This window comes from Mustela nivalis (assembly GCF_964662115.1).
Source record: "Mustela nivalis genome assembly, chromosome: 2".
Classification (NCBI taxonomy): domain Eukaryota; kingdom Metazoa; phylum Chordata; class Mammalia; order Carnivora; family Mustelidae; genus Mustela; species Mustela nivalis.
Window position 1 is genome coordinate 72,630,925 of NC_139021.1, and position 26,580 is coordinate 72,657,504.

General features: G+C 36.3%; 1 protein-coding gene across 2 annotated transcripts in view; it reads left to right on the plus strand.

Annotated features, from left to right (window-relative positions):
- ARFGEF1 (ARF guanine nucleotide exchange factor 1) overlaps nt 1-26,580 on the plus strand; it is a 151,243-nt gene that overhangs the window by 112,290 nt on the left and 12,373 nt on the right. For both annotated transcript variants that reach the window (XM_082719102.1, XM_082719103.1), the window contains 11 exons: nt 5,849-5,939; nt 10,838-10,878; nt 10,972-11,141; nt 11,725-11,876; nt 12,016-12,188; nt 12,979-13,139; nt 14,130-14,260; nt 17,141-17,270; nt 18,368-18,503; nt 18,584-18,722; nt 20,394-20,466. In XM_082719102.1, the coding sequence (XP_082575228.1) occupies nt 5,849-5,939; nt 10,838-10,878; nt 10,972-11,141; nt 11,725-11,876; nt 12,016-12,188; nt 12,979-13,139; nt 14,130-14,260; nt 17,141-17,270; nt 18,368-18,503; nt 18,584-18,722; nt 20,394-20,466 (1,397 nt within the window). The remainder of the gene's footprint in view (nt 1-5,848; nt 5,940-10,837; nt 10,879-10,971; nt 11,142-11,724; nt 11,877-12,015; nt 12,189-12,978; nt 13,140-14,129; nt 14,261-17,140; nt 17,271-18,367; nt 18,504-18,583; nt 18,723-20,393; nt 20,467-26,580) is intronic.

Consider the following 26,580-nt stretch of genomic DNA (forward strand, 5'->3'; position numbering starts at 1 on the left):
TCATGACCTGAGCTGAAGGCATTCGTCCAATGACTGAGCCATCCAGGAGCCCCAAAGACACTAGATTTTGAGTCATAAATGGAAACAGTACCACCAGGGAAGAAACAACATTTAAGACTATCTTTGGCTTTGGGGCGCCTGGGTGGCTCAGAGGAAAAAGCCTCTGCCTTCGGCTCAGGTCATGATCCCAGGGTCCTGGGATCGAGCCCCACATCGGGCTCTCTGCTCAGCGGGGAGCCTGCTTCCCCCTCTCTCTCTGCCTGCCTCTCTGCCTACTTGTGATCTCTGTCTGTCAAATAAATAAATAAAATCTTAAAAAAAAAAAAAAAAAGACAGTCTTTGGCTTTGAATACCATACTTTGGGGTTTGAATTCTTTCATATATCTTCCTTATTGTGTGCAAGTTACTTTAACTCTCTGAGCTTTGGTTTCCACTTCTGCAAACTAATAGTAATATCTACTTATAGAGGTTTTAGGATTAAATAAGAATATGTATAAATGGACTTCACACAGTGGCTGGTATATTAATGGTTTGTGGATTGTTCTCTAGCCATTTTCCCCACCCCACTTGCATCCAAGAAATTTAGAGACATGACTTAAAGAGCAGGAAAGAGATGAGATCTAGGAATATTTACCTTTTAAGGTTTCTACTCTAGCACTATATTTCTGGATATTTTCTATCTTTTTATCTTTTAGTGATTTCTCTGTTGTTGCTCACAGTAAAAATTTTTAAGGAAATCAAAAAAACCTTCCAAGTTTGAAAAAATGATCCATAGGGAAAGAAGCAGCACAGGACCATGTGTGGCTTCAAGCTGGACTGGGGACAGTTATTTCTTAGTGATATAGTTCAGCCGTGGCAGCCAGCAGGGCCATTTTGTTACCCCAGTTGGATCTTAGATGTGGTGGTTTTAGGATGTGAAGGTGTAGACCTAATAACTTACCAGCAGGATTTAGAACCAGTGAGCACATTTACGGTGACTTGTATCACCTGGAAGTCTGAGATAGAGATGAAAAATACTTACCAACAAGTGAAATGAATGTGCATTGATTGATTCAGTAACTTTTGAACCCCCTCCCCCCTTTTTTCATTTTTCTTTTTGGACACAGCCTTAGGAGTACAAGAAGACTAAAATAATGACAGGTGCAAATTGCCAGGGCTTAACTTCGGCAAGTAATAGAAGTAGGTTACACTAAAAATAAAATACTGGTGGTGTATTTTATCTTCTAAAGGTTTTAGTCAAATAAGGAAATGATACTTGCTGATAATGTTTCCTCATATACTTGAAAGTAAAATTAATTTGATCATTATTTTGGGACTATTTAAGTTGTAAGAATATGAGATGACTTGCCTTCTCACTTCAGGAAAATGGAATTTACATAAAAATAAACACTTTTTGGATCTGGAAGTGAAATTAAAAGTTCAGGCTTCCAAGCCACTCAAGCAACCAGCCATATTCTTCCACTTCTCTTTCAGGCTTTATCTAGATTTCATCTTATGCCATCTACTTCTCTTTTTGGCATTCTCCATTCTCCACTCATTCCTGATTGATTAGGTCTCTCATTTTTGAGTCTATATCCTAGAGGGATTCAGTCTGTTGACTTGGCCCCTGTTGGGCAGAGTCTTCCCTTCAGGCCATCTCATTGGTTATCAGCTAGCCCAGTGTGGCAGATGTCCATCCCTGTCCATCTGTGCCCTGTCATTTACTCAGGCAACAGATGTTTTCTTCAGCGGGATGCTATAGTCAGAATTTAGGCTAGAGGAGGATGTAGTCCAGACATTCTGTATATATATGGTCTTTAAAAAATAAATTAATATCTTCCTTTATTGATAGCATCCACCTTCTAGTGTTCCACATAACTACAGTAATGGGGCTGAGTATATGTTTATCTGACTTTCTGACTTATATGTTTATCTGACTTTCTGACTGATAGCAAGTCTGTATTTCCACCTTTTGGAAACATGAAACTTAATTATTAAGGATACACAGCATTTTTTTTTAAATTTTATTTATTTATTTGACAGAGAGAAATCACAAGTAGACGGAGAGGCAGGCAGAGAGAGAGAGAGGGAAGCAGGCTCCCTGCTGAGCAGAGAGCCCGATGCGGGACTCGATCCCAGGACCCTGAGATCATGACCTGAGCCGAAGGCAGCGGCTTAACCCACTGAGCCACCCAGGCGCCCCGCATGTTTTTGTTTTGTTTTGTTTTGTTTTGTTTTTAAGGATTTTATTTGTTTATTTGAGAGGGAAAGAGAGAGCACAAGTGAGAGGCAGAAGGAGAAGCAGACTCCCCGCTGAGCCGGGAGCCTGACAGAGGGCTTGATCCCAGGACCCTGAGATCATAATCTGAGCCAGCAGATGCTTAACCAACTAAACCACCCAGACCCCCACATAGCATATGATTGTTAGAATTATAGCCATACTATGCTTTTAAGGTGTATGTCAGAGTTTAAAAATTCAGTGCTTTGGACATACAAATGTTTTTTTTTTATGATTTTATTTATTCATTCGATAGAGATCATAAGTAGGCAGAGAGGCATGCAGAGAGAGAGAGGAAGGGAAGCAGGCTCCCTGCCAAGCAGAGAACCCGATGCAGGGTGCCATCCCAGGACCCAGGGATCATGACCAGAGCAGAAGGCAGAGGCTTTAACCCACCGAGCCACCCAGGCGCCCCGGGACATACAAATCTTAAGTGAATATTCACTCCTAACTCTTTGTTCTTTATCTAAGTATTTGTGCTTTTGAGTAATTTGTTTGGTAAAGATGGAACTATTAATCTATCATGGTGTGCTGTTATACAGATCTTTGGAAGATTCCATGTGTTTTTGAAATAGGTTCTTTGGATTGGTAAACAAAATTTTTTTGATTCCTCTAAATATATTTTGTAATGATTACAGATTACTATGGTAAATATAAAAATAAAAGCTTTCTAGGAAGGACATTCAGATGGTACACGAAAGAAGTTAGTGGTTATGAGCATTACCTTTTTCTTACAGATTTTTCTTCATTAAATTCCTGTAATGTGCTAATGTGCTCCAAGTGTTGCTTGACACTATTTTCCTAACCACTCCAGTTCTCTTGTCACTTATTTCAGGTTTTCATCCCTTGTTCACTTGTATTATAGAAATAGACGCTTTGTCTTTCTAGCTCTAGTATCTTCTATTTTGCTGTGTTTTACGGATAGTACCAAAATTATCTTTTAGAAAATAGGTTGCACTGGGGCGCTTGGGTGGCTCAGCTGTTAAGCGTCTGCCTTCGGTTCAGGTCATGATCCCGGGGATCCTGGGATCGAGCCCCGTATCAGGCTTCCTGCTAAGTGGTGAAGCTTGCTTCTTCCTCTCCCACTCCCCTGGCTTGTGTTTCCTCTCTCACTGTGTCTCTCCTTCTCTGTCAAATAAATAAATAAATCTTTAAAAAAAAACAAACAGGTTGCATTATGTCAGTCTTCTAAAAAGTCTATTGTTGCTTGTTTTCAGTCTTTTTTTTTTTTTTTTTTTTTGAGGTTTATTTATTTGAGAGAGAGTACGCACACATGGGCATGAGCAGGGGTGAGAGGCAGAGAAGGAGGAGAGGGAGAGAAGCAGACTACCTCCCAAGTAGAGAGCCTGACATAGGGTCAATCCCAGGACCCAGACTTGAGCTGAAATGAAGAGTCAGTCGCTTAACCAGCTGAGCCACCCAGGTGCCCCATATTATTCCCTGTTTTCAAAAACAATACACTAAGCATAACAAAGTTCTTCACGTTTTAAGGTTAGCCTTTCTTTCTAGCTTCCTTTCCTACTACTGTTCTGTTCCATCTCTCTTGTCCCCAGATAGATCCTCCATTATGGCTTTAACCAAGTGTGTTAAAACATGATGTTTAGGGACACCTGGGTGGCTCAGTTGGTTAAGCGGCTGCCTTCAGCTCAGGTCATGATCCTAGCGTCCTGGGATTGAGTCCCACATCGGGCTCCTTGCTTGGCAGGGATCCTGCTTCTCCCTCTGTCTCTGCCTGCTGCTCTGTCTGCCTGTGCTCACTCTCGCTCCTCTCTCTCTCTCTGACAAATAAATAAATAAAATCTTAAAAAAAACCAAAAACAAACGATGTTTACTATCATCCTTCCATTAGTTTGTATACACTGCTCCTTTTCTACATGATTATCCTTCTGGGTCCAACTTGAATTAATATATCATTATATATGAAGGTTTTCCATGAGCTAATACCCCTATTCTCCTTCCCCTACCAAAATTAGTTCCGTTTAGCAAAGCTTGTATTAAAAGTCATTAGTTTATCTTGTTGATGAAGGAATTACTGCATTTTACTAAAGGTGATTATAAGTCTCTCTCAGTCTGTGTCTCCTGGTAAATTAAAAACTCTCTGAGGTCAAGGATCACATCTTTTTTACATTGTTCAGTTCCTGGTGGAAAATTGGAATTCAGCTGCTTTAAATAATATCATCATCTATTATGGTTGCAGTCATAAAGGCATTTAGTGAGTATCTGGTCAGTTGAGTGAACAGCTATTTCTTAGTATCTCCTTTGGACTTAATATGGAGTGATGCCGAGAAATAACAACAACAACAACAAAATGTTGTGTTTGACCTGGTTTCTTGCCTCAGGGAACTTTTAATTGTGCTGAGATGGCAGCATTAACACACCATAGTAATTTATGTGAAACTGTATGGAAGAAATCCTGATCTGACTATTACTTATTTAAGTAAATGCTTCGTTCAGAGGAAAAATGGGAGGGATCCTTCCTGCGAACTCAGTTTGGGTTTTAGATAGTTGAGGGATGGCCTGAATAGATTTTGTAATGGCTAGAATGTTGAAGGGTACTGCCTTAAATGCTAGGCTTTAAAAGTTTATGCTTTATCCTGAAAGTCATAGTGAGCAGAATGAATATGATGAGATAGAAGAACTAATCTGACCGGAGACTAGAAAGAGAGATTGGAGAGGGGAAAAATTAGCAGCAAGGAAAGCAGTCAGGAAACTATCCATAATCTGGCCCTGGAATTACAGGGCTCTAAACTGAGTAGGGATGAAAATGAAGGAATGGTTCCAGAAACAGTTCAAAAGAAAGATTTAGTGATTGGTTGAGGAAGGGAAAGATATCAAAGATGATTTTGAGGGGCACCTGGGTGGCTCAGTAGGTTAAAGCCTCTGCCTTTGGCTCAGGTCATGGTCTCAGGGTCCTGGGATCAAGCCCCACATTGGGGTCTCCGCTCAGTGGGGAGCCTGCTTCCCCCTTTCTCTCTGCCTGCCTCTCTGCCTATTTGTGATCTCTCTCTCTCTCTGTCAAATAAATAAAATAAATCTTAAAAAAAAAAAAAAGATGATTTTGAGGTCAAGAGTTTGAAAACTGGGAAAATTGTTTTGCTGTCCAACATATGGAACTGATTTTGGAGGGAAAGAGAAATGATTCTTTTAAATAAGAAGATATTGGAAAATACAGTTAAAATTTCCAAAAAGCGTGTGTAAATAGAGGACTAGAGATTGAAAAGAGAGATCTAATTATATGGAATTGAGAATCCTAAGAAGATAACATTAGAACTACAGTTAGTACTATTTCTTAAACGTTAAGGGAAATTATGCGTACTGTCATTAATTTTGTGGTCTGAATTCTCAGTGCCCCTAATTAATCTCTGGAAGTACAATTTGTCTTTATAACAATCCATGACCATATGCCATTTAGTATAGCTGATTAAGCGCATTTGGCCTTGATAGGTCACTGATGCCAAAAAAATTGTTTACCCAAAGCTTTGTTTCTTTCATAGGAAAATAACTGGTTTCAGGAATATGTTTTAGAACTATAAGTATATTCTTCCACTGAATTATTTTCGAACTGAAATGACTCTCTTTTATGTGTGGTAGTCGGAGGAAATGTGGACTGGAAGCAGATAGCAAGTATTCAGGAATCCATCGGAGAAACCAGTTCTCAAAGTGTTGTTGTTGCTGTAGATAGGTAAAGTATTTATTTTTTTCCTTTTTCAAATGAATACTATTTTAATTCTATAACATTTAAGTACATTTTGCTCTGTAATGGTTAAAAAAAGAAAAATTATTGCCAAAATAACTTTCCTTAAGTAGTAGACTATATAGTGTGTTAGACGGTGATCTGATGGTGAAGTACCTATAATTTTGCTCTTTAGATCGTGGAATATCTGAAGGAGATAAACAGTATGAAAATTTACATTAATATAAATTAGAAATTAATGGGCATTAGGGAAATGGTTATCTTGATGAAAAAGAAACACGTTTTATTTTCTTTATAGAAGACTAATTGGTATCATTATTCCTTAATGAAAATGGTGTGTAATCTTTCAGGTTCTGTTTGATGTAAGACTGCATTATGGGTAAATGAAGGATTTGCTGGCAATTCTCATTGCAGACTTCTTTGGAAAGGATTTCAGAGTGTGTCTTATTACCAAGTATTTCTCATTTCTAGTTTATTTTCTAAAAGTGACCCCATACTAAGCGTTCTTTTGAAGATAAGCTTTTTCTAGATGAATGCCCAAATATTTGAAACTTAACATTTTACAACACTGACATTCAGATTTTTTAATTACTTCTGTTGAAACTTGTAGATGTATAGTATGTATTTTTTCTTGGTGCTTGGAGCCTTGTGCTAATCCAGAATTTTACTTCAGATAAAACTTCTTGCTCTTCAGTACAGACTGAACTAGAGTATTCAGTGGCTACTGACCCTGGAAATATACCCTGCCACTTTTTCTTTGAAAAGAACTTGTAATTTTCACTTGCAGACTCTTTTTTTTTTTTTTTTTAAATAAGGGAAGGAGGTCATTTGCCTTTTCCTGGTGAAGGCTAAAGAAAGATTGCATATTCTCTAATACTCCCTGTATGACTTGAAGGTTTACCATGTGCTTGGCACTTTTCAAAGTACTTTCCTGGTATTACTTATCACTTAATACTTCGAGCAACTTCATGAGATGAGTATTATTATTGTCCTTAATTTATAAGTGAGGAAACTGAGACGGGGTGCCAAAATAACCTGCTCATCCCCACAACTAATCTTATCTTGATTATTGTTGAAATAACTGTTTCATCCACAAAGAATTTTGAGGAGTGGTGCCAGACATATATTCAGGCAGCATGTCTTCTTGAGCATATGCTCTTATCCTCTCCACCTCTCTGCCTGCATGTACAGCTGGAGAGCAGTGTAATAATGTATGCCCTTCTGCTTTCAGGGTAGCTTGTTTCCAGATGATTTTACTATCATTATGAGAATCTCTTCAGGCAAGAGTTAACATTTTACCTACTATTTATATCCATAGTATATTTTATATGACCAAAGCCAGTTCTAATTTATTCATCCATCCACTGTTTGTTGCGAGGAGACATACCACTTGTTTGAGTAAATGATACGCCTCTCCATTTTAAGAATTTAAGGTATTTTAGAGGAGTCTTAACATAAATTCTGTTAGTACTTTGTTGTCTCAAACTTGTCATCACCAGATAATTTCTGCAAACATAAATCCATTGATTTTACACAAAACCTCAACATTTAAATTTTAACTCGTAATGTAAGCATTTAAAGTTACATCTTTAATTTACTATTAGATTATATTCTTGTGTGGTGCTTTTAACTTTCTCATTAAATTTCTTCTGAATTTCTTTCTCACTATCTGAGTATATTTTCATATGTAATATTCTGACTCTAAATTCATAAGCTAAGTCAGATAACTTAGGAGGTATTCAAGTCAGTGTTGTGAACGTTGTCAGGTATCCTGGAAAGTTTTGTACTTGTAACAAGTCGTTTTCTTATCCTTAGGTCTGGTGTTCTGAATAATGACAAGTATAGGAAGTAAATGTTTAAAATCAAAGTAAATTTTTTTGCTTAATTTTAGTGCCTGTTTATTAAGAGAAAAAATATATGATTTTATTAAAAGCTATTCTAACTGTACAGGAATCGATTTTGTCCAGGAATGAGTTACCACTAAAAGTTAAAAGCCAGTACCATAGTTTATGATTTTATTAATTTTAACCACACCAGATCTATCTTTATTCTGACCCACCTCACACTTGGAACTTTCTGTCTCCCTTCAGAAAATACATGTAGCTCATCCCCAACTACATTTGCTCATAATATCTTCTGATTAAGTCTTAGAAATAAGTGTTAACTCTGATACTTGCACTGTAAAAATTTTTTACATTTACAGTAATTTAGTTTACCTCTGTATTACATACAGTTTAGAGTTTATGTGGTCCAGAATCTGCAGGTTTTGACAACTTTCTTTCTTTCTTCTTCTTTTTCTTGTTTTTTTTTTTTTTTTTTTTTTTTTTTTTTGGTATTGCTGCATTGCTTTTCATTTTGTGGCTGAAGCAGTAATCTCTAATTTTGTTTTCCTGCCCATAGTTTTTAGGACATGTTATTTATTTGTTTGTTTGTTATTTTATTTATCTATCTATCTATCTATTTATTTATTTATTTATAGCATTCCAAGATTCATTGTTTATGCACCACACCCAGTGCTCCCTGTAATACGTGCCCTCCTTCATACCCACCGTCAGGCTCATCCAACCCCCCACCCCCTGGACAGTCTTTTGATATTAACACACAAGATTCTGGTGCATCGTCCTTGGCTTTTCATACAGGGAATGTAAAATCCATTTCATAGACTGATTTTGTGAAACATAGCTACGTTCTCTTGCCTTAGTTTATGAAGGTGAACTTGAAATACCTTCACAGACTGTCAAGCTCCTACCATATGGCTTATCTGTAGCGGGGCATTACTAGAGATAAAGTGACCCTTCAGAGGCTACCAAAGTGAGTGGGAATTTGAATGTCCTTTTTCAGGATGCATGCTCCCTCTAACTTTTGTCACGCTGACTCTATAAACTTGTCTGATTGCTACTGGTATTTCTTTGTCTTTGTTCTCCATCATTTTAGGGCCTACAGAGAATTTGTTGCTTCTTTCCACTGTAATTGCATATAATCTCCATCTCTGCTTCTGTTCTTGACTCCTTTACTCTTTGTAGTTTGCTTCCTTCTCTGTCTAAAGAATTTTTTTTTCTTTTCTTCCTTTTCTTGTTGTTTCTCCTATTTACTGTTTAGTTTTGTTATTGTGGTTATTTTTTTTATAGCCATCACCTATGAGAATACCTGTAGTTTGAGAAATCGCCTAGTGACATTTATAATGTGTATGCCAGCCATTTTCATTTTTGTTCATGTGAGAAGTTGTAGGCTTTGTATATTTCTAATCTCTGGACCCAGTCTAACCACTGGATTAAATGGGGCCTTAATTATTCTACTTTTCCCCCAGATGATGTTCTCAGCCAGATCTTTGAATTATTTTGTTCTACTGACAAGAGCAATAGAGGAAATCTTAAACTATTCCTTTAGCAGGAGATCAGGGTATGAGTCATCATGTTGTCAGTTTTTGTCAAATATGTTACTCATTGCCAGGACACATGGACAGACATTCAAGGGCACTGAGGTTAAAAAATCATGATATACTTACAACATGGGTATAGTGGACATAGTAGGGAAAAAACCAGGATATATTTTAAGTGTTTATGTTTTGCTCAGGTAAGTGTGAAGCAGTATATCAAAGTAGTTAAGAGGGTGGACCCTGGAGTATGCCCTTCCTGGTTTGAATCTTGGCTGTAGCATTTACTAATTCTGTAACTTTGAGGAAGTGATTAAATATATTTGTTCCTCAGTTTTTATTTTTATGAAATTAGAAGTATACTAGTCCCTACTGCACAGGCTGTTTGTGATTATTAAGTGAGTGGATATATCATAAAACACCTAGAATAGTACCCACTTTTTGATTATTGGTAGCTATTACTGTTACTATGATTATTTTTTCTTTCTTTCTTTCTTTTTTTTTTTTTTTTTTTTGGTTTCAGATTTATTTATTTTAGAGAGCGGTGAGCGGTCGGTGGGGAGGGGGGCAGAGGGAGAGAGCATCCCAAGTAGACTCCATAGTAAGCATGGAGCCCAACAGGGGGCTCAGTCTCATGACCCTGAGATCACAACTTGAGCTGAAACAGGAGTTAGGCACTTAACCAACAGAGCCCCCCAGATGCCCCAGATTACTTTTATTTCTAAGCTTAATATTTGACCTGCTTCTGCCTTTAACATTTCCTTTTTGCCATGCAAATCCTATGGTACACAGTATAAATTGAGGAATATCAGTTCACTCTGGAAGGTGCATCAAACCCTTGGTTACAAACCCGGAGCATCAGTAAAAATGCAGACTTTAGAAGAAGACTAATAGGTCTATGCCAAAATCTTACATGAAACTTTGAAACAAAGAAAAAATTCAGTGAAGAAAGCTGGGCAAACCTGGACAACACAGCTTAACTCTATAAACATTTGATTTTTCCAGGAAAAATTATTTAGCCACTTCTTAGTTAAACTATAGAGACTATTTGCAAGCTTCTGTTAGGTTGCTTATAATTTAACATAATGAGTTTTCTAATCAAATGTATGTTACTTGTAAAAACAAAGAACTTTTCATCTTAAGAACATGTTTAATGCTAGTAGATAATCAGGAAAAATTAAAAAATACCTTCTGTTTTGTACTCTGCCAGTTAGTCACTTAGTTTTACAAACTGATATTTTCCTTTAGAGTCTCGTGTTGATCTAGTGTTTGTGTAAGCTTACTAATAAAATTAAAACAATTTATTCTTTATTATATTTCTGAATGCAAAGGAGGGAGGGAGGAACATCCAAACTATACTTGTTATGAAATGATATATTAAAATTTAGTTGACTACCTGATTTTTTGTTCTTCTAAACCAGATTTAAAGTAGCAAGTACCTCATGCTACTTTTTGAATTGATATAACAGATGTAAGAGTTTATAAATTTTTGAATTATGTTTCTTTTCTTTAGAATATTTACAGGGTCTACAAGGCTAGATGGAAACGCTATTGGTAAGTATATACATTTATTTCACTTATAAATTGGTTTTTGGCTAAAAGACTTGAAAGTTAAGCTAACAAAATATAAATTTATTTATATTATAGTGGATTTTGTCCGTTGGCTCTGTGCTGTGTCTATGGATGAATTACTTTCCACTACACATCCAAGAATGTTTAGTCTACAAAAAATAGTAGAAATATCATATTACAACATGGGAAGAATAAGATTGCAGTGGTCTCGAATTTGGGAAGTTATTGGTGATCATTTTAATAAGGTATTTGAATAATTGTAGGATTTGCTTACATTTGTAATGTTTTTTGTTTAAAATTCCTTAAAATCTAATTGAGATTTTTTTTCCTTTTCTACCTTTTTTAAATTACATTTTTGTAATTAAAAGTAGGGCAACCTTTGAATCCTGTTTTGTTTTTTTAAATGATTGCTCTAGGCTTTAAGTATTTAGTTAAAATGTGTTTTTCTTGGGGTGCCTGGGTGGCTCAGTGGGTTAAAGCCTCTACCTTCAGCTCAGGTCATGATCCCAGGGGGTCCTGGGATCAAGCCCCTCATCGGGCTCTCTGCTCATCAGGGAGCCTGCTTCCTCCTCTCTCTCTCTGCCTGCCTCTCTATCTACTTGTGATCTCTGTCTGTCAAATAAATAAATAAATAAATCTTAAAAAAAATAAAAATACAGTATGTTTTTCTTGTTGAAAAATATTGTTAGTACACCTTAGTGCCTTTGTGGAGAATTTTAGGATTTACCAATTTGTGTTCTTAGTGATAATATTTTTTTCTAAAACAAAAGTGAAGAAATAGACTTTCACTGCTGACATTAGCACCCTATATTTCTGTTGCCATTACAGGTTGGCTGTAATCCTAATGAAGATGTAGCTATCTTTGCAGTAGACTCCTTGAGGCAATTGTCAATGAAGTTTTTAGAAAAAGGGGAGCTTGCTAATTTCAGATTCCAGAAGGATTTCTTAAGACCCTTTGAACATATAATGAAAAGGAACAGGTATTATATTTGTTGAATTGCTTAATATCAGAAAAATACCTTATTATTTTCCACAGCAGGGGGGAAAACAGAAGAAAGGAAAAAAAAACTGATGGGTTTTATATATATGCATATCCAAGCAATTATATTAATATTTTAGGTCTCCAACAATTCGAGATATGGTTGTACGGTGTATAGCACAAATGGTTAATTCTCAAGCTGCTAACATTCGGTCTGGATGGAAGAACATTTTCTCTGTGTTTCATCTAGCTGCATCCGATCAAGATGAAAGCATAGTGGAACTTGCATTCCAAACAACAGGGCACATTGTCAGTGAGTATTCTTCTGCCTGCATTCAAGTTAAAAAAAAAAAAAAAAGGAAAGCTTTAATGTTTTCAGAAAATAATAGAAATATAAGATCACAGACCTATTCTGGGTTTTCAGCTTAACAAGGTTTGCCTGTAGAGAGTTCGTAATGATAGTAATATTGTTATTACATTATTATAGTTAACATTTATTGAATGTTTACCAATGCAAGAACAGTAAGCACATCGAATGTGTTTCCTTTGGTCTTTACAACAACTCTGTGAGCTAAGTATCTTAACTATCCCTTTTTAAATAGATCAGGAAACTCAGACCCAGTGAAGTCAAGTGACCTGCATGGGTGCATGATTGAGTTACTGGGATTCAAAGCAAGGGAGAGGTTTTTGACCACTCCGTTATACAGCCTCCTTTGACTATAAGGAGAATTAAATACCGAGGTTGTAAGTTAAGCCTGTCTGAAAGATGATAATGATGACCCTCATCATTTTTAATAGATTAAGAGACTGCAGTACAGATAGGTTGAACATAATTTTGTATATTGATCTCAGCAGCTACTGATTCAGTACCTACTGTACTGTCACTGTATTGTGTGTTGGGTTTATGGTATAAAGAAAACACTGTGTACCTCTCCCCACTACTCAAGACAGTCAAGTAAGCAGTAATGACAGATATGAAGTGATGTCTGTTAGACATCAAAACCCTTCATCTTTAAGTATGCTTTAACTTCTGGGGTTGGTTTTTTTTGTTGCAGTTAATAATAATTGAAAAAATTATTTTGATATATTTTCCATCCTTTCAGCTCTTGTGTTTGAAAAACACTTTCCAGCGACCATTGATTCTTTCCAGGATGCAGTGAAGTGTTTGTCTGAATTTGCGTGCAATGCAGCTTTCCCAGACACAAGTATGGAAGCAATTCGACTTATTCGCCATTGTGCAAAATATGTGTCTGATAGACCTCAGGTATAGCGTCATTTAGTAAACAAAATTTTGCTGAGTATTTATTTCCAGTCTGAGATCAAAGTTTATTTGGGAATTGAGGGAATATGAAGCATTTAGTTTTCAGTAAACCCCAAATTATCTGAACTTGTTTCAGACCTAAGTGATTAGTAGTGATAGCTATCATTTATTAAAGGTGTCAGGTGTTTGTTTTTCCAAGTGTAATGATAGCTGTCATTTACTAAAGATATCAGGTGTTTTTCTGAGTACTTTACATGTATTAACTTGTTTAATGTTCTTAACTTTATGATATAGGTAGTGTTACAGCCCCATACAGATAAGGAATCTGAGGCACAAAGAAGTTAAAAAATGTGTCCATGGTTGCAGGGCTAGTAAAGGAGACCTAGGGTTTGAACTGAATCCCATGTCTTTAGCCGTTAGCCCATACTATTTCCTGCATGTGGTGCTGTACAGTACTGAAGTTGGCTGTCTGTGGATGAGCGTGGACTCAAGCACTGAAGTAAAAAGTTGAATTGGCAACCTGGCCGCCAGCCTTAACTTGCATATCTGAATCTATCTCTAACTATCATCAAGAGAATTTGGTAGTAAGATTTTTTACTACATACTAATGTGTACCTATGGGGGAGCTTAGTACTTTTTACATGCATCGACTCATTTGACCTTCATACTTCCCAGGTAGCTGATAAGGCACATGCAGCCTTATCAGGGAAAGGATAAAAATGGATAAAAATCCAGGGAAAGGATAAAAATGGAAGCCTGGTTTAACCTGCCGAATATAATAATACAGAAAAGCTGATGAAAGATTTGAAGCTGAAACCAACTTCAGGACTTTAGTGCAGTGCTCTTCATAGACAGTTACAATCTCTATCTTGCTATAAATTGTTTATCAAATTGGCTCACTTTTGATTTGTAGAGCATTTAAAAAATTTGGAGGGAGAAATAATACACAGGTGTTGTGTTTTACCTGAAGTATATCTACCTTTCTTCTTGAAGGCTTTCAAGGAGTACACAAGTGATGATATGAACGTGGCGCCGGAAGACAGGGTTTGGGTGAGAGGATGGTTCCCAATTCTCTTTGAGTTATCCTGTATCATCAATAGATGCAAATTAGATGTAAGAACCAGGTAACAATCAGTGTTTGTAACTACAATTTTGAAAGGCTCATTTTGACTTCATTTAACTTTTCTTATGTGAACATAAGTTCAGTAGTTGAAGGCCATAAGTCCATAAGTCATGTGTTTTATCAAATATAGTCATTATTTGATAGGCAGATTTTAAAATATGTTAAGTGGAGCAACAGTAAAAATGGAAATACTACTTTTTCTTCAGATTTTAGTCGAGCATACTACTTTGAGTTTTGGCTTCTCTGTTAATTTAATAGTTTACACATTCTGTCTTTTCATACATTTGTTTCTACTTAAAAATTGAAGTTAGTAGCAAAATTATTTCCTGATGAATGCTAAAAGAATTTCTCTTTGCACATCCTTGGTGAACTTTAGATAAAGAACCATTTCTCTTTGAAGACTGGTCTTCAGAGTAACAGAGTTTTGAATAATATAGGTCTATTAAAAAAGAAGCACACTCTTTCACAAGTATATTTTCAGTAAAAGATCTATATGAGTATATAGTTTATTTGTAAAGAAACTTCTGTGGATATAATGTAACTGGATGAGGATTCAGTTCACATTTAGTTACAGCTCATGTTAATCCCATAGAAAATTTTTATCCTACATTTTTTACTGCCAAATTGACATGACTGATTTGTATATCCTGTTACCTGTCGACAAATGCTTGAGGCAACATGAGTTTAATTATATGTTTAAATAAAATCTGTCTTTTATATAGCCCATCTTCTTTTTAGGGAGAATCATTAATCATTTGGGCAATTAACTTTATTGGATTTTTTTTTAATTGGAAAGGTAGTAAATAGAGACTTGTAAGATATCAGTGATAGAACTATAATGAAGGAATGAATCTCTCCTTCCTCCTCTTATACCACAACCACCCTCATTCCCATCCAAGGTGGAATGTGATACATATCCTAAGAAACTTCATTTTTATTTGTTATCATGGAAATTTTTATAAAATTAGGTAAGCAGTCCAAAATAGGATTCAAACCTTGGGAATTTGTAATAAAATTTCATAATCACAAGAACAGTATACAGCATTTTAGACATTGAAAATTGTTTGGCAGTGGACCTGTTAGGAACTTGATAAAATTCAAGATAGCCCCTGATTCATGTAAACTAAATTATTGAGATTTATAGCTTTGAATTGACCAGCCATATCATTGGAGCAGCTAATATATCATGACAGACACATCAGATAAACTTGGCATACATACATACATACACGCACATATCCGCCCTTGTTTCTTTGTAGAAATTTATTTGATGAGGAGATGAAGGGTCTTCCTGCTTCCTTAGTTTTTGAGCCTGTTCTTGTCTGGGACCACCCACTTTCCTTCTTGCCATATCCCATCTTGAGATTATGAAGGAGTTCTGGTTGTTAAAGAGAAGAGAAAATATGTATTCTAGTTAATAAAGGAGAGGAAAAACATGAGTAAACTTTGTTCAGTAATGGCATTTTCTTATTTCATTCCAGGATCTTTAAGGACTGATTTTAGATTACATTTAAAAAATGTAATACCATGATTTGTGTAACAGGTTAATTACACAGTACCTTCACATGTGTTCTCATCTGATTACCTTAAAATCTTATAAATTTAGGATTGGTTAATTAACCTAGGGTCTCACATACTCTTTTTCCCTGTACCAGCAATTTAAGTATTGTTTCAAAAAGGTTTCTTGAACTGTGAAAATCATGGAAACCTCTGTAGCTCGGTGTTTACTTTGTGGGCCTGGAAAAAAACAGGATTCCCACATCCCCTTATGCCTAGCTGTGGGATTTAGCATCCGGTTACTTAGAGTGGGAGGAAGTGGATTTCAAGCTCAGGAGATGGAGGAAGAGGGAGCCTTGTTCATTGTAGGGGGAAACATGAATTCCAGCAGGCTTCTCCAAAAGAAGAGTATGTTACTTCCACAGGAATTTCTTCACTATGGCTCCTTTACTTTTCATTATACACATTAGGTACTTATGGATCAAATAAACTGCTGTGAACTTGCTATAGGACCAAAGTACCATTTGCACGCTTATTTAACAAATAGTTAGAGCCTATTACGTGCCAGACCCAGAGGTAGCATAGCAGCAAATGAGCTGAACTGTGAACCAGTCCTTATGGAGTCTTTCAGATAACATTTGGTTTTGGCTTACCATCAGAGTTTTTAGAAATATAGACTTTTTTCTTATTGGAAAGATACCTATTTTGCTAGAAGAAAGTAACATATAAAGAACAGATCAAGTTTTTTAATGATTACATGAAGGGATTATTATTTAGAGGAAGATAATAAGGAATCAAGAAGGCAGTGTTGAGTTTTAATTTTAACACTTATTCAAAAGACAGTACATGTGATACTAAGCAGTTTATTTGTTCAATAAATACTTATTATGTGCCAAATATTGTTCTATCCCTGGCATATAGTAGGAAACAAACTGCCACATGAATGTCTTAATGGATCAGTTTTATAAATCTTTTAGTTCAGGGATAATCTATGAATGGTTAAAATGTAAGCTAAAAGTCCTGTATGCTAAAAGTCCTATAACTCTTTGAGAAAAATTTCCCAGAAACCAATTTTATGATGATTATTCACAATCTTTAATTTCATTTACAATCTTAAAATGCTGGAATGATGGGGTGGGAGTGGGAGAAAAGTGAAATAAAACATTTTAAGGCCAAGTCCTTTGGAATTTTCTCCTACATGATGCATCCCAAAGAAACCAGTTTTACAGTGGAAATTTCTTAAAACTGAATATCTTTTATTAGTTTAAAACCAGTTTTAAACTTTTTTAGTAGCTTTATGACCTCTAAGAACTATTTTAAGAGGGTATTCTGATATGGAATATTTTCTGTGTTATAGCTTCCCACTTGTGTTTTATTGTTTTAGGGGTTTAACAGTAATGTTCGAGATAATGAAAACTTATGGCCACACTTATGAAAAACACTGGTGGCAGGATTTATTTAGAATTGTTTTCAGAATCTTTGACAACATGAAATTGCCAGAACAGCAGACAGAGGTAAGAGAAAAAAATTTCATTTAACACAGATAAGTTAAAAGGTTCTGAGTATTTTCCCTAATACAGTTTAGTAGATCAAATCAAGTACTTAGAAAAGAAAAAAAGTTCCCGGAGAGCTGTTCATTATAATAAATAAAAGTTATGTCTTTATAAAAAAAAGAATCCTATTTGGGGATAGAACTGAGTTAATGAATTGGTTGTTTTCAGTGTTTTTGTTGAACTTCCAGTTTCTTTCCTCATTATAATATTGCCACAACTACAGATACCAGTAGCTTTCTTTATATTCATAGTGACTTCTTATTCTGAAGTAAAGAATACATAGTAATAACTTTTATTTATTTTATTTCAGTGTTTTACTACAAACCAATTATAGCATGAATCTCAATAAATGTACGGAGAGAGCCTCAGGTTTTCTTCTTTTGTCCCGTACAGCTGTATTAAATGAAACATCAGGGACTGTGTGGCCTGCAGCAGGTTTTACTTTAGATCTGTGATTTTTGAATCTACAGGTAGACTGTTACTGAAAACATCTGATAATGTAGACATCTGTATATGCACTGGCACAAAACTGTACATGAAAATTATCACTAGTCCAGATTAGTCCTTTATGTATTTGAGAAAAATAAATTATTTACACTTATTTTGTATGGCCCTATTAACCATTTATGGTATTTTCAAGTAACCATACTGCATGAAAGTTTTATTTTAAATTTATGCGAAACCCACTTAGATAAATTCCTATTTCCTTCCTCTGTATTTCTCTTTTATGTTCTGTCATATCATGGAGCAAGGCCAGATGTTGATATTCATGCATATTGTTTGAGAAGAGTTATAATGTTAATAGCAAGATAATTCAGTGATAATTTTTAAAATCAAAAATAATGCAAAAAATTTAATTACTTTACATAAATTGTTACAGAATGATGGAGAAAAATAGATCTCAGTGAGTTGAGGTGAATGTAATATTCTAGAGTGAAGTTAAGTGGTCTGAAAGGAAGATGGACAGCCTTAGCTTTTAAACATGCAAGCATATTTCTTCTTTAATTCTGGTTGTTGACAAATGGTCTGACCTTCTTTTAATGACTTTTTTGCCTTAGAAAGCTGAATGGATGACTACAACTTGTAATCATGCACTTTATGCGATCTGTGATGTATTCACTCAGTATTTAGAGGTACTCAGTGATGTACTTTTGGATGATATTTTTGCCCAGCTCTACTGGTGTGTGCAGCAAGGTACGTCTATAGCAAATAGTGACACAAAGTGTTAAATGTGGCCCTGACAATACATAAATGAATTGCTCTTTTCTTTACAGACAATGAGCAGTTAGCACGATCTGGTACAAACTGCTTAGAGAATGTCGTTATTCTGAATGGTGAGAAATTTACCCTAGAAATCTGGGATAAAACTTGTAACTGCACACTGGATATCTTCAAAACCACAATCCCACATGCGTAAGGATTTTACTTTATTTTATATTTGTATATTGAATGATAGACATAAAAAGTTTAGTTATTTTTTTTAACAAATTCTTTTGAAAAACCTCTGTGTTCCATGAATTTGTATTTATTTCAAATCAGAGTTCTATAAACCATAGGTGATACTTGAATTAAATTCTTTATAATCAAAACACTTCAGTCTGATTCGTCATTTGATCATTGATCGTATTGAGGTGATTCTTCTTTTTAATAGGGTTTTATTTATCCAGCTTAGAGCAAGCAGTGGTTTTGAATTTTAAAAAAGCAACCAAAAAACTTAACATATATTTCAGTTACTATAGACTGAATAAGGAAAATTTATTTATAAATATATTTTATAGTTAATTATCCTCTTCTAATGAATTAGTTTGGAATTGAATTGTGGTGAAGGAGTTTTTATTAATGGAGAAACTGAGATGTAGTCTCACTAAATGACTAATAGCATCTGGATTATTTATAGGACGTACTTGAATTTACTTCCCAGCTCAACTTTGGGGATCTCTGACCTACAGAAAGTTTTACTTGAGATTTACTATTTTTAAATCTACTTAATAAGATGTTTTAAATCTTACTTAAAACATCTTAAGTAGATACATGTGTATGTACTGACATAAAGCAATGTATGAAAATTAGGAGTTCAGATTTTTAAGCATCATAAACTTTTTCTTGACATGAGTGAAATATGTTTACACTGATACGATCCCCTTGTCAGTATCCTAATAATATTAATAAGACACTGGAAGTCAAACAAAAGGGACATACCTCTAGGAAAGCAGTCTGTAGGTGGGTCTATACTGAAAGGACAAATACCGGTCAAACTTTTCTTATTTTTTAGTGCACATTTTATTGGAACAATGTAATGTACTTGACAAGTGATCCATTTTTGTCAGTTTACCTATGTCAAAAGACAGTATGAAGTCTTGCCTAGCTGTTGTCCCTGTGAAGTCTTAACAAAAACCAGCCAGGCTGAACATTCTTATTTTTTTATTTGTTTTAGGAACTGCCTCTGTTTTAATTTATTGGATTACAAATGCAGGTTAAGATACATGATCTTAAAGATCATCTAATAAGCATTTTTTAATAGAAAATAACTGTACCAGAGTTCTTTCCATATTGAATTGAAATGCTATTATCTACCATTGTCTACTCCATTTCCCAGGATCTCCTGCTTCTCAGAAGCAAAAACTTGGGCCTTAGTCATCTTTCTATTCTAAGTATCCAGTCAGGGATGGCAAGTTAGTTTCTTCTTTTGGGCCAAATTTTATTTCATTTATTTTTATACATTAAAAAAAATAGAATCTAAAGAGTTCTATGAATTTTTGAAAAGTCTCAAACTTTTCTCAATCTCACTTTAGGAAATATTTAATGACATTACTACTTAGAAAAAGTGAGTTTAAAGTGTTTGAAACTTTCAGAATTTTTTTTTAAACTGATGACCCATAGTATCCTTTTGATTATATTACATGCTAGTTGATTGATTTCTGGAAATACATATTTTAAACTTTTTACTAGATTTTTTCAGTAGTAGTCAGAGAAGGATTATATTGTTTTGGGCATATTCTTGTGACTTTTATGCCTGTTCCAAAATACATGTTGGATGTGTCCTGTTTCACACTCAGTGATTGGTGTGACTTTGGTATTTTAAAGGCTCTTAACCTGGCGTCCCTCTTCTGGAGAAACTGTTCCCCCACCTCCATCTCCTGTGAATGAAAAACAGCTGGTAAGTTTTCATAAATAAATCATATTTAAAATTGCTTGTGAGAGGTAACTTTACTATGGGCCAGATTCTTTTCTGTGAGTCCAGGTCTTTAAAATAGATGGCATAGGGGTGCCTGGGTGGCTCAGTGGGTTAAAGCCTCTGCCTTTGGCTCAGGTCATGATCCCGGGGTCCTGGGATTGAGCTCCACATAGTGCTCTCTGCTCAGCAGGGAGCCTGCTTCTCCTCCTCTCTCTCTGCCTGCCTGTGCCTACTTGTAATCTCTGCCTGTCAAAATAAATAAAATCTTTTAAAAAAATAAAAATAAATTAAAAAGATGGCATAAATTTGTCCAGAATTCTTAGGTTAAGCTTCATAATGGTAAATTCCCGGGTGACTAAAATTTATCTCTGTACGTGCCATGAAGGAAGTATTTTAAATTATTTTATAATGTAGACAGTTTGAGACAGAATAAAATGATGTCGGGAATTTCAAGAGCCAGGCATGAGATTATGTAAGGATTTCCATGCCAAGGGACACCTGGATGGTGCAGTTGGTTAAGAATCCTCTTCTTAATTTCAGTTCAGATCTTGATCTCAGGGCCCTGAGTTCAAACCTTGTGTTGGGCTCCATGATGGGCATGGAGCCTACTTATAAAAAGAAGAAGAATTAAAAAGGATTTCCATGCCAAGCTAAAGACATTATTGGGTATTTATTTTAAATTTTTAATTTGGATATAATTTAACCTATGAGAAATATTACAGTAACAGTTCAAAGAATTTTAATATACCCTTCACCCAATGTATTTATTTCCTAGGTCTACCACAACAAATGGTAGTGGCTTAAAACAACAGATATATTGTCTCATTCTAGGAGGCCAAAGGCCTAAAATTAAGGCATCAGCAGGACTGCATTTTCTCCAGAGGCGCTAATGGAGAATCTTCCTTTGCCTTTTTCAGCTTCTAGTGGCTCTTGGCAACTCTCAGTGTTCCTTGACTTGTACACTCATCATTCCAGTCTCTCCCTCCATTTTTAAATGTCTGTGTAAAAGTCAAATCTGTTACGTATCATACCTGTTTCTCCTTTCTCTTTTAAGGACACTAGCTATCTCTTTAGTATCTATAAGATATAAGCCAGCTCATCTCAAAATCTTTAATTTAATTACATCTTTAGAGACCCTCTTTCCAAGTAACCTTCGTAAGTACCTGAGATTCCAACTTAGATATTCTGTTTTGGGGCCACTGTTCAACCTATTGCAGTCTTTACCCTCTGGCACCCAAAAATTCATGTTCGTTCATCTTTCAGGCAAAATGTGTATTCATGCCATTTCAGTATTCCCAAAAGTTTGAACTCATTATAGCATCAATAAGTCCCAAATCTGATCTAAACATCATATCTAAAGTCCCAGATCTCATCATCACAGCCATCTAGATCATGTATGTGGTCTCTTCTGGGGGCATCTTCTGTCCCCATCTGTGGATCTGTAAACCTAGAAAACAAATTACCTGCTTGTAAAATACAATGGTGGGACAAGCACAGGCTAACCATCCTCATTCAAAAAGAGAGAAATTGGAAGGAATAAAAGGGTCACTGGTCCTAAACAAGTTCAAAACCCAACAAGACAAATTGTTTTAATTTTCAAGGCCTGAGGGGCTTCTGGGTGGCTCAGTCAGTCAAGCATCTGCCTTCAGCTCAGGTCATGATCCCAGGTTCCTGGGATTGAACCCCAAGTCGGGTTCCCTGTTTGGTGGGGAGTCTGCTTCTCCCTCTCCCTCTGCCCCTTTCCCCACTCATGCTCTCTTCTTTCTCTGTCTTCTCTCTCAATCAAATAAATAATCTTTCAAAAAAAAAAAAAAGTCAAGGCCTGAGGATAGTTCTCTGTACCTTTATACTCTGCCTTCTGGGCCCGTGGCTCCTTCTTGTGCCCCAGCAGCTCTTCTTCTTAAAGATTAGCATGTGTTTGCAGCCATGTAGCCTGCCTGTAGAATCCCAGAGATCTGATAATCTTCCTTTTATCCTATGTCTGTTCCTGTGAGTCTAGGCTGGCTGTGTTCTGCTAGTATATCATTCTCAAAATCCCGTGGGTCTCTCATGCATGTCAAGAGTGTTATTTATGGAACCTTTCTGGATAACTTTCTCTCTGTTCCAAGCTTCTCCTGAGGTGTTTGATTGGATCCATTGGATATACACATCTAATCTCTTTCATCAAAATGTTATCTAACTATCCGAAGAAATGTTTTGGTAACAATAAATTTTCTGATTTTAGCATCCTTCACAATCTGGATAGGCCATGATTCTCCAAATTATCAAGTGCTAGGTTCTTTTTGCCTAGTAGTTCCTTCCTGAGTATCTCTCTGGCCTCACATTTTTCTATAAACACCAAGAAGAAACTGGGCCACATCTTTAACCTTTTGCTTAGAAATATCCTCAGCTAAATATCAAAGTTAATCACTTACAAGTTCTGTTTTCCACGCAAGTAGTACAGCACAATTGAACCAGATTTTCTGCTACTTATTTAACAAGTATCACCTTTCTTCCATTATCCAATAACATGTTCCCGATTGCCTTTCGAGACCTCACCAGAAGCACTTTTAACATTTGTATTTCTGTACACATTCTGTTCCATGACCGTATGTGTATTCTTTAAGGGTGACAGAAGACAGAAGATTTCTCCATCAGGTATTTCACCACCTTCTACATCCTCACCAGAATTGAATTTAATGTCCATGTTCTACTAACAGTCTCTTCAAGGCAATCTAGGCATTTTCTGTCATATGCCTCAGAACTCCTCTGGCTTCTACCAGTACCCAATTCCAAAGCCACTTCCACATTTTTACGTATTTGTTATAGCAGTACCCCACTTCACGGTACCAGAATCTGTATCAGTCAGTGTTCTACTGGAGAAATGGAACCAGTGGGAAATATCTGTATCTATCCATGCATGTATGTATACTATATGTATGTGCATATATCTGTCTTCTTTTTAATTTAAATTTCACAGAATTGGCTCTGTAAATATGGGTGGCAATAATTTGAAATCTGTCGGGCAGGCTGGAAACTCGGGCGGGAGCTGCAGCAGCAGTCCACAGGCAGAATTACTTGGGAGACATGAGGTCTTTCACTTGATCACGTGAAGCTCCAGCCATATTATTGAGGATAATATCCTTTACTTAAAGTCAGTGGGCTGTAGCTGTTCACCACATCTACAGAATACCTTCACAGCAACACTTGGATTTGTGTTGGAACTGAGTAACTGGATCCTATAGCCTAAACAGGCTGACACATAAAACTACATGACACCACGTTTCTCCAGATGTTATTTCACTACATTTGCTTTATCACTTCGTCCCTCCTTCCTTCCTTTTGCTCTCACTGTCCCGCCCCACACCCACAAACTTCAGAATTCTTTGAAAGCTAAAAATAAGATGTCCTTTATTCCTTCAATTCTTTAGTATTTTTCCTTAAAAAAAAAAAAAAAAGAACAAAAGTACTTACATAAGCACAGTGCTATTAACAAAATCAGGAAATTACCATTAAAACAGTACTATTACTTAATCTGGCCTTATTAAATTTAAACCCAAGAGGCCAGAGGTAGCATACTAGTGTCCTTTGGTCAGTTTGTACCCCCCCCCCCCCACAACTTTTAAATTTCCTAAGTAATTGTCAATGTCTGAAAGTTAGATTTCACAGAAGAGTTCTACTCTGAATTGATCTTTAGAGAACAGTCACATGTGGTATATTGGGGCCACATTGCTCCATGACCCTGATCTGCAAGAGGTGTCTGTTCATTACAGATTCCAGCACTAACGAAGTCCTGTTTCAAGCCCGGAATGAGCTTGCTCTCTTTTTTGTTTTTCTTAAATTTGGCCCACCCCTGCTTGCTTTGTGGGCTTCTCTTTTGCTGCTTCTGCCATATAGTATAGTAGTTTGCAGTGTGGGCTTTGATGCGAGACCAAAATGAAATCCTGGCCCTGCAGTGACTGGTTCTGTGGCCTCAGCAAGTTACCTGACCTCATGTTAGAGTGAGTCTTGTGATTAGAATTAAGTCAGGTAGTGCACATAAAGTTGTTGGAACCACATGTGGTGGCGTGAGTGCTGAGAGGCTGGGCTGCTGCTGGGTTGCATAGAGGGAGCCATCGGTGCCCCTCAGGACCAATTCACAGTCTCCTCTGTGAGCTGCTGCTGCCTTCTCAGAGCTGCTACTGCTCCTGCTGCCACTGCTTCTCTCACTCTGCTTTCCTTTGCTTTCTCTTCTCTGTACAACTTAGAGTTTGCCAGTAAGTTGCAGTATTTTCCACACTGTCATTCTCAGCTGAATATTTCCTGCCATGCACTAAAGGACTACTTCCTAACTTATTTTTTGTTTCTTTCATTAAACTTTTGTTTTAATGGGTCTGAAAATTCTGGGATAGATTTTTGATCAAGTGGTTTCCATTTAAAAGTACTAATCTTAAAAATTAAGAACTTAAAATTGCCACATACACACAGAAGGCCCACAAAACATTCTCCTTTCCTTCTGAAGGTTTTACAATGCATTGTAGCATTAACCAGTTTTTTATTATTAAACTTACATGGCCAACTGATACAAACATTTCTGAGACCGTTCTTCCACTACTGATTAAGACTGGGGTGGCGTGTATTGAGGATAATATTCATTTAGCCTTCCAAGCTTTCTGGGCAGACTTGGTGACCTTAGCAGCTTCAGCTGCCTTCTTGTCCACTGCTTGGATGACACCCACAGCAGCTGTCTGTCTCATGTCATGAACAGCAGAATGGCCCACAGGAGAATGGTCAGAGAAGCTCTCGACACAAGTAGGCTTGTCAGCAGCCATATCAATGACAGTGGCATCACCAGGTTTCAAGAACTTGGACCGTCTTCCACCTAATCCTGGAACAACAGTCAGTCTTCTCCTTCATCTCCACAAACTTGCAAGCAGTGTGACATGTGTGACAATCCGGCACAGGTGCATGTCCAGGACTGATGTGGTGAAGAACTACTTTTTAAAAACAAAAAATAGAAAAATACCCAGTTAATTAAAAAAAAAAATTTTTTTTGATAGTACAGAAAATAGGGTAAAAAATACAAGTCCCTTTTTACACTGCCCCTTCAGCCACAACTCCAGTGTTTAATACTGTGATGTCTATCCTTCCACCTATTTTCCCATTCATTTCTCTATATAGTTAATATTAATTATATGTAGTGTTTCAAAAATTGAAATCTTATTTGGAGACTGGCATTTTATATTTGGAATAGCTAGGAGATATCTGCACTTTGATACATAGAGATTTCTTTCATAGGAGCTCCTTTTTCACTGTAGGGTCCTTTTTTTTTTTTTTAATTTTTTATTTTATTTTATTTATTTGACAGAGAGAGATCACAAGTAGGCAGAGAGGCAGGCAGAGAGAGAGAGAGGAGGAAGCAGGCTCCCTGCTGAGCAGAGAGCCCGATGCGGGACTCGATCCCAGGACCCTGAGATCATGACCTGAGCCGAAGGCAGCGGCTTAACCCACTGAGCCACCCAGGCGCCCTGTAGGGTCCTTTTTAAAAGGGGAAGTGTGAGCATATTCATGATACAAAGCTATTCTAAAAAATGCAAAGATTACACTCAAAATCATCCTCTTTTACATTGGTTAATCAGAAAGTAATATGCCTAACTTAAAAAAAAAATTCCTCTGATGTAAAGGAGACTTTTTAAATCCCAAATACTGTGACCTAGTTTTTTGCACATTTAGTTTTCTGGGATGAAGCTTCTTAGAAATGACCAGAATGTTCAAAAGAGCCAATGACCAAAAAAATTTTAAAAACCAGTGCTTTAAAAAAAAAATGGTTTTTACTTATATTCAGTAAGACATTTTTAATTGTCAACTGATTAGTTTCCCCCTTAAAATATACTTCTTAAAATGTACAAGTTAAAAAGAGTTGGTTTTTTTATAGTTAATTTTAAACAATAAACATTCCCTTAAAGAACTTACAAATTTAGGTATTGTTGTATGCATTCTTCCATTTAAGTTTTTATCTAAAAGTGCATTATAGGGGCCTGGGTGGCTCAGTCCTTTGAGTGTCTCCCTTCGCCTCAGGTCATGTTTTCAGGGTCCTGGGATTGAGTCCCCAACTTGCCCAGGAGTCTGCTTCTCCCT